Here is an 8,173-nt window from a genome sequence, read left to right on the forward strand (position 1 = left end):
GAGAGAGAGAGAGTGAACGAGAGAGGAGACAGAGTGAACGAGAGAGTGAGTGAACGAGAGAGAGGGTGAACGAGAGAGTGAGTGAACGGAGAGTGAGTGACGAGAGAGTGAGTGAACGAGAGAGTGAGTGAACGAGAGAGTGAGTGAACGAGAGAGTGAGTGAACGAGAGAGTGAGTGAACGAGAAGAGTGAGTGAACGAGAGAGTGAGTGAACGAGAGAGTGAGTGAACAGAGAGGTGAGTGAACGAGAGAGTGAGGTGAACGAGAGAGTGAGTGAAACGAGAGAGTGAGGTGAACGAGAGAGTGAGGTGAACGAGAGAGTGAGTGAACGAGAGAGTGAGTGAACGAGAGAGTGAGTGAACGAGAGAGTGAGTGAACGAGAGAGTGAGTGAACGAGAGAGTGAGTGAACGAGAGAGTGAGTGAACGAGAGAGTGAGTGAACGAGAGATGTGAGTGAACGAGAGAGTGAGTGAACGAGAGAGTGAGTGAACGAGAGAGTGAGACATTAGGGTGAAAGAGAGAGTGAGTGAACGAGAGAGTGAGTGAACGAGAGGCGTGAGTGATCAGAGGACGAGTGAAGTGACGATGAGAGTGAATGTGAACAAGAGAGTGAGGTGATCGAGAGAGTGAGTGAACGAGACGAGTGAAATGTGAACGTAGATGGAGAGTGATGTGGACGAGAGAGTGAGTGAACGAGAGTCGTGATGTGAACGAGAGAAGTGACGTAGTGAAACGAGAGAGTGTGTGAACAGATTGAGGAGTGATGTGAACGAAGAGAGTGAGGTGAACGAGAGAGTGAGTGAACGAGAGAAGTGATCGTGAAGACACGAGAGAGTGAGCATTGTGAACGATGAGAGTGACGTGAAACGAGAGAGAGAGTATGAACGAGTGAGAGTGAGTGAACGAGAGAGAGAGTGAACGAGAAGAGATGAGTGAACGAGATGAGAGAGTGAACCGAGAGAGAGAGTGAACGAAGAGAGAGAGTGAACGAGAGAGAGAGGTGAACGAGAGAGAGAAGGTGAAGCGAAGAGAGAGAGCTGAGAGACGAGAGAGAAGAGAGAACGAGAGAGAGAGGAACGAGATGAGAGAGAGTGAACGAGCGAGAGAGAGAGAGTGAACGAGAGAGAGAGAGAGTGAACGAGAGAGAGAGTGAACGAGGAGAGAGAGTGAACGAGAGAGAGAGTGAACGAGAGAGAGAGTGAACCCGAGAGAGAGACGTGAACGAGAGAGAGATGTGAACGATGAGAGAGAAGTGAACGAGAGAGAGAGAGAAGGAACGAGAGAGAGAGTGAACGAGAGAGAGAGTGAACGAGAGAGAGAGTGAACGAGAGAGAGAGAGAGTGAACGACGAGAGAGAGAGAGTGACGAGAGATGAGAGAGAGAGTGAACGAGAGAGAGAGAGAGTGAACGAGAGAGAGAGAGAGTGAACGAGAGAGAGAGAGAGTGAACGAGAGAGAGAGAGAGTGAACGAGAGAGAGAGAGAGTGAAAGAGAGAGAGAGAGTAGAACGAGAGAGAGAGTGAACGAGAGAGAGAGTGAACGAGAGAGTGACGTGAACGAGAGAGTGAGTGAACGAGAGAGTGAGGTGAAGAGAGAGTGAGTGAACGAGAGAGTGAGTCGAACGAGAGAGTGAGTGAACGAGAGAGTGAGTGAACGAGAGAGTGCTGTGAACGAGAGAGTGAGTGAACGAAGAGAGAGAGTGAACGAGAGAGAGAGTGAACGAGAGAGAGAGTGAACGAGAGAGAGAGAGAGGTGAACGAAGAGAGAGAGAGAGTGGACGAGAGAGAGAGAGATGTGAACGAGAGAGAGAGGGATGTGGACGAGAGAGAGAGAGAGTGGACGAGAGAGAGAGGAGAGTGAACGAAGAGAGAGAGAGTGAACGAGAGGAGAGAGTGAACGAGAGAGAGAGTGAACGAGAGAGAGAGTGAACGAGAGAGAGAAGTGAACGATGAGAGAGAGTGAACGAGAGAGAGAGTGAACGAGAGAGAGAGTGAACGAGAGAGAGAGGTGAACGAGAGAGAGAAGTGAACGAGAGAGAGAGTGAACGAGAGAGAGAGTGAACGAGGAGAGAGAGTGAACGAGAGAGAGAGTGAACGAATGAGAGAGATGTGAACGAGAGAGAGAGAGAGTGACCGAGAGAGAGAGAGAGTGAAAGAGAGAGAGAGAGAGTGAACGAGAGAGAGAGAGAGTGAACGAGAGAGAGAGAGAGTGAACGAGAGAGAGAGAGAGTGAACGAGAGAGAGAGAGAGTGAACGAGAGAGAGAGAGAGTGAACGAGAGAGAGAGAGAGTGAACGAGAGAGAGAGTGAACGAGAGAGTGAGTGAACGAGAGAGTGAGTGAACGAGAGAGTGAGTGAACGAGAGAGTGAGTGAACGAGAGAGTGAGTGAACGAGAGAGTGAGTGAACGAGAGAGTGAGTGAACGAGAGAGTGAGTGAACGAGAGAGTGAGTGAACGAGAGAGTGAGTGAACGAGAGAGTGAGTGAACGAGAGAGTGAGTGAACGAGAGAGTGAGTGAACGAGAGAGTGAGTGAACGAGAGAGTGAGTGAACGAGAGAGTGAGTGAACGAGAGAGTGAGTGAACGAGAGAGTGAGTGAACGAGAGAGTGAGTGAACGAGAGAGTGAGTGAACGAGAGAGTGAGTGAACGAGAGAGTGAGTGAACGAGAGAGTGAGTGAACGAGAGAGTGAGTGAACGAGAGAGTGAGTGAACGAGAGAGTGAGTGAACGAGAGAGTGAGTGAACGAGAGAGTGAGTGAACGAGAGAGTGAGTGAACGAGAGAGTGAGTGAACGAGAGAGTGAGTGAACGAGAGAGTGAGTGAACGAGAGAGTGAGTGAACGAGAGAGTGAGTGAACGAGAGAGTGAGTGAACGAGAGAGTGAGTGAACGAGAGAGTGAGTGAACGAGAGAGTGAGTGAACGAGAGAGTGAGTGAACGAGAGAGTGAGTGAACGAGAGAGTGAGTGAACGAGAGAGTGAGTGAACGAGAGAGTGAGTGAACGAGAGAGTGAGTGAACGAGAGAGTGAGTGAACGAGAGAGTGAGTGAACGAGAGAGTGAGTGAACGAGAGAGTGAGTGAACGAGAGAGTGAGTGAACGAGAGAGTGAGTGAACGAGAGAGTGAGGTGAACGAGAGAGTGAGTGAACGAGAGAGTGAGTGAACGAGAGAGTGAGTGAACGAGAGAGTGAGTGAACGAGAGAGTGAGTGAACGAGAGAGTGAGTGAACGAGAGAGTGAGTGAACGAGAGAGTGAGTGAACGAGAGAGTGAGTGAACGAGAGAGTGAGTGAACGAGAGAGTGAGTGAACGAGAGAGTGAGTGAACGAGAGAGTGAGTGAACGAGAGAGTGAGTGAACGAGAGAGTGAGTGAACGAGAGAGTGAGTGAACGAGAGAGTGAGTGAACGAGAGAGTGAGTGAACGAGAGAGTGAGTGAACGAGAGAGTGAGTGAACGAGAGAGTGAGTGAACGAGAGAGTGAGTGAACGAGAGAGTGAGTGAACGAGAGAGTGAGTGAACGAGAGAGTGAGTGAACGAGAGAGTGAGTGAACGAGAGAGTGAGTGAACGAGAGAGTGAGTGAACGAGAGAGTGAGTGAACGAGAGAGTGAGTGAACGAGAGAGTGAGTGAACGAGAGAGTGAGTGAACGAGAGAGTGAGAGAGTGAACGAGAGAGAGAGAGAGTGAACGAGAGAGAGAGAGAGTGAACGAGAGAGAGAGAGAGTGAACGAGAGAGAGAGAGAGTGAACGAGAGAGAGAGAGAGTGAACGAGAGAGAGAGAGAGTGAACGAGAGAGAGAGAGAGTGAACGAGAGAGAGAGAGAGTGAACGAGAGAGAGAGAGAGTGAACGAGAGAGAGAGAGAGTGAACGAGAGAGTGAGAGAGTGAACGAGAGAGTGAGAGAGTGAACGAGAGAGAGAGTGAACGAGAGAGTGAGTGAACGAGAGAGAGAGTGAACGAGAGAGAGAGTGAACGAGAGAGAGAGTGAACGAGAGAGTGAGTGAACGAGAGAGTGAGTGAACGAGAGAGTGAGTGAACGAGAGAGTGAGTGAACGAGAGAGTGAGTGAACGAGAGAGTGAGTGAACGAGAGAGTGAGTGAACGAGAGAGTGAGTGAACGAGAGAGTGAGTAGTGAACGAGAGAGTGATGGCCGTGAACGAGATAGAGTGAGTGAACGAGAGAGTGAGTGAACGAGAGAAGAGTCTGTGAACGAACGAGAGTGAGGTGTAGACGAGAGAGTGAAGGTGAACGAGAATGAGCTGGAAAGTGAACGAGGAGAGTGATTTGTGACGAGAGAGTGAGTGAAGGCGATTGAGACGTGAGGGTGAACGAGAGAGTGACAGTGAACGATGCGAGTGAAGGTGAACGAGAGAGGTGAGCCTTGACGAGAGAGTGATGTGAACAGACGAGAGTGAAGTGAACGAGAGAGTGACTCCGTGAAACGACTGAGAGTGAGTGAACGAGAGAGTGAGTGAACGTAGAGAGGTGAAGTGAACGAGAGAGAGTGAGTGAACGAGAGAGAGTGATGGTGTGAACGAGAGAGAGAAGTGAACGAGAGAGTGACGTGAACGAGAGAGTGATGTGAACGAGAGAGTGATGTGAACGAGAGAAGTGAGTGAACGAGAGGAGAGTGAAGTGAACGAGAGAGTGATAGTGTGAACGAGAGAGTGAGTGAACGAGAGAGTGAAGGTGAACGAGAGAGTGAGTGAACGAGAGAGTGAGTGAACGAGAGAGTGAGTGAACGAGAGAGTGAGTGAACGAGAGAGTGAGTGAACGAGAGAGTGAGTGAACGAGAGAGTGAGTGAACGAGAGAGTGAGTGAACGAGAGAGTGAGTGAACGAGAGAGTGAGTGAACGAGAGAGAGAGTGAACGAGAGAGAGAGTGAACGAGAGAGAGAGTGAACGAGAGAGAGAGTGAACGAGAGAGAGAGTGAACGAGAGAGAGAGTGAACGAGAGAGAGAGTGAACGAGAGAGAGAGTGAACGAGAGAGAGAGTGAACGAGAGAGAGAGTGAACGAGAGAGAGAGAGTGAACGAGAGAGAGAGAGAGTGAACGAGAGAGAGAGAGAGTGAACGAGAGAGAGAGAGAGTGAACGAGAGAGAGAGAGAGTGAACGAGAGAGAGAGTGAACGAGAGAGAGAGTGAACGAGAGAGAGAGTGAACGAGAGAGAGAGTGAACGAGAGAGAGAGTGAACGAGAGAGAGAGTGAACGAGGAGAGAGACGTGAACGAGAGAGAGAGTGAACGAGAGAGAGAGTGAACGAGAGAGAGAGAGAGTGAACGAGAGAGAGAGAGAGTGAACGAGAGAGAGAGAGAGTGAACGAGAGAGAGAGAGAAGTGAACGAGAGAGAGAGAGAGTGAACGAGAGAGAGAGAGAGTGAACGAGAGAGAGAGAGAGTGAACGAGAGAGAGAGAGAGTGAACGAGAGAGAGAGAGAGTGAACGAGAGAGAGAGTGAACGAGAGAGAGAGTGAACGAGAGAGAGAGTGAACGAGAGAGAGAGAGAGTGAACGAGAGAGAGAGAGAGTGAACGAGAGAGAGAGAGAGTGAACGAGAGAGAGAGAGAGTGAACGAGAGAGAGAGAGAGTGAAAGAGAGAGAGAGAGAGTGAACGAGAGAGAGAGAGAGTGAACGAGAGAGAGAGAGAGTGAACGAGAGAGAGAGAGAGTGAACGAGAGAGAGAGAGAGTGAACGAGAGAGAGAGAGAGTGAACGAGAGAGAGAGAGAGTGAACGAGAGAGAGAGAGAGTGAACGAGAGAGAGAGTGAACGAGAGATAGATAGTGACGAGAGAGTGAACTAGAGAGAGAGTGAACGAGAGAGAGAGTGAACGAGAGAGAGAGTGAACGAGAGAGAGAGTGAACGAGAGAGAGAGAGAGTGAACGAGAGAGAGAGAGAGTGAACGAGAGAGAGAGTGAACGAGAGAGAGAGTGAACGAGAGAGAGAGAGAGTGAACGAGAGAGAGAGAGAGTGAACGAGAGAGAGAGAGAGTGAACGAGAGAGAGAGAGAGTGAACGAGAGAGAGAGAGATGTGACGAGAGAGAGAGAGTCGTGAACGAAGAGAGTGAGTGAACGAGAGAGTGAGTGAACGAGAGAGTGAGGTGAACGAGAGAGTGAGTGAACGAGAGAGTGAGTGAACGAGAGAGTGAGTGAACGAGAGAGTGAGTGAACGAGAGAGTGAAGTGAACGAGAGAGAGAGAGAGTGAACGAGAGGAGAGAGAGATGTGAACGAGAGAGAGAGAGAGTGAACGAGAGAGAGAGAGAGTGAACGAGAGAGAGAGAGATGTGAACGAGAGAGAGAGAGAGTGAACGAGAGAGAGAGAGAGAGTGAACGAGAGAGAGAGAGAGTGAACGAGAGAGAGAGAGAGTGAACGAGAGAGAGAGAGAGTGAACGAGAGAGAGAGAGAGAGACAGAGAGAGAGAGAGAGTGACCGAGAGAGAGAGTGAACGAGAGAGAGAGTGAACGAGAGAGAGAGTGAACGAGAGAGAGAGTGAACGAGAGAGAGAGTGAACGAGAGAGAGAGTGAACGAGAGAGAGAGTGAACGAGAGAGAGAAGTGAACGAAGAGAGAGAGTGAACGAGAGAGAGAGTGAACGAGAGAGAGAGTGAACGAGAGAGAGAGTGAACGAGAGAGAGAGTGAACGAGAGAGAGAGTGAACGAGAGAGAGAGTGAACGAGAGAGAGAGTGAACGAGAGAGAGAGTGAACGAGAGAGAGAGAGAGTGAACGAGAGAGAGAGAGAGTGAACGAGAGAGAGAGAGAGTGAACGAGAGAGAGAGAGAGTGAACGAGAGAGAGAGAGAGTGAACGAGAGAGAGAGAGAGTGAACGAGAGAGAGAGAGAGTGATCGAGAGAGAGAGAGAGTGAACGAGAGAGAGAGAGAGTGAACGAGAGAGAGAGTGAACGAGAGAGTGAGTGAACGAGAGAGTGAGTGAACGAAGAGAGTGAGTGAACGAGAGAGTGAGTGAACAGAGAGAGTGAGTGAACGAGAGAGTGAGTGAACGAGAGAGTGAGTGAACGAGAGAGTGAGTGAACGAGAGAGTGAGTGAACGAGAGAGTGATGTGAACGAGAGAGTGAGTGAACGAGAGAGTGAGTGAACGAGAGAGTGAGTGAACGAGAGAGTGAGTGAACGAGAGAGAGTGAGTGAACGAGAGAGTGAGTGAACGAGAGAGTGAGTGAACGAGAGAGTGAGTGAACGAGAGAGTGAGTGAACGAGAGAGTGAGTGAACGAGAGAGTGAGTGAACGAGAGAGTGAGTGAACGAGAGAGTGAGAGTGAACGAGAGAGAGAGAGTGAACGAGAGAGAGAGTGAACGAGAGAGAGAGTGAACGAGAGAGAGAGAGAGTGAACGAGAGAGAGAGAGAGTGAACGAGAGAGTGAACGAGAGAGAGAGAGAGTGTGAACGAGAGAGTGAACGAGAGAGAGAGAGAGTGTGAACGAGAGAGTGAACGAGAGAGAGAGAGAGTGTGAACGAGAGAGTGAACGAGAGAGAGAGAGAGTGTGAACGAGAACAAAGAGTTACTAGCTTGGGTATGCACACGTATCCCTTAAAAAAATTCCTCCTCGATACGTAACATGTACGCACACACATATAATTACAGACTAGCATCATAGTCACTAACCGTAAAATATATAAATGTGCGCGTGTTTAGTATTTATGGTCAGGTTTATATCACATTGTTGCAGTTTGCTTTGGATAACTGAGACAACTCCTGCTCATGTTGCAGCAACACTTTGATAGACAGTGTCTCTCTCAACTGTAGCTGTGCTCTCTAAACACTGTCTCTTTGTGCGACTGCTTCTCTCTCTCACTGTCTGCTCCGTCCTTGTCTCTTTCCTCCTTTTCAGACCAAGACTATAAAGGGTTTGTCTGCAGAGCAGCCCGAGCAGGGCTGAGGGGGCTTATGTCCTAGAGGTGGAAATAAAGTTCAAGCACAGGTGAGTAGTGGGCGTGTCATGCATAATGGGGAATATCTGCATATGGTGTAGTGACCACAGTGTAATCTGGGCGCTGACGCGTTTCTTGCTTTACTAGGTACAGGCCACATGTCTTTGTGATTTGCTCATGTTACCATGCAGGGACGTGTTGTCATGGTAACTGGCCCTAATGATATCTTGTGATTTTTTTTTTAAGGTTATAAAACAACTTTCAGTAGCAGTTAATGTTCATATTCCTGAGGTTTATCATGCAATG

General features: G+C 49.3%; 1 protein-coding gene across 3 annotated transcripts in view; it reads left to right on the top strand.

Annotated features, from left to right (window-relative positions):
* TCF20 (transcription factor 20) overlaps nt 1–7,940 on the top strand; it is a 222,420-nt gene extending 214,480 nt beyond the window's left edge. For all 3 annotated transcript variants that reach the window (XM_053721334.1, XM_053721333.1, XM_053721335.1), the window contains exon 5: nt 7,828–7,940. In XM_053721334.1, coding sequence (XP_053577309.1) covers nt 7,828–7,875 — 48 coding nt within the window. In that variant the 3' untranslated portion in view covers nt 7,876–7,940. The remainder of the gene's footprint in view (nt 1–7,827) is intronic.
* The last annotated feature ends 233 nt before the right edge of the window (nt 7,941–8,173 follow it).

This window comes from Bombina bombina, chromosome 7, assembly GCF_027579735.1.
Source record: "Bombina bombina isolate aBomBom1 chromosome 7, aBomBom1.pri, whole genome shotgun sequence".
NCBI lineage: Eukaryota > Metazoa > Chordata > Amphibia > Anura > Bombinatoridae > Bombina > Bombina bombina.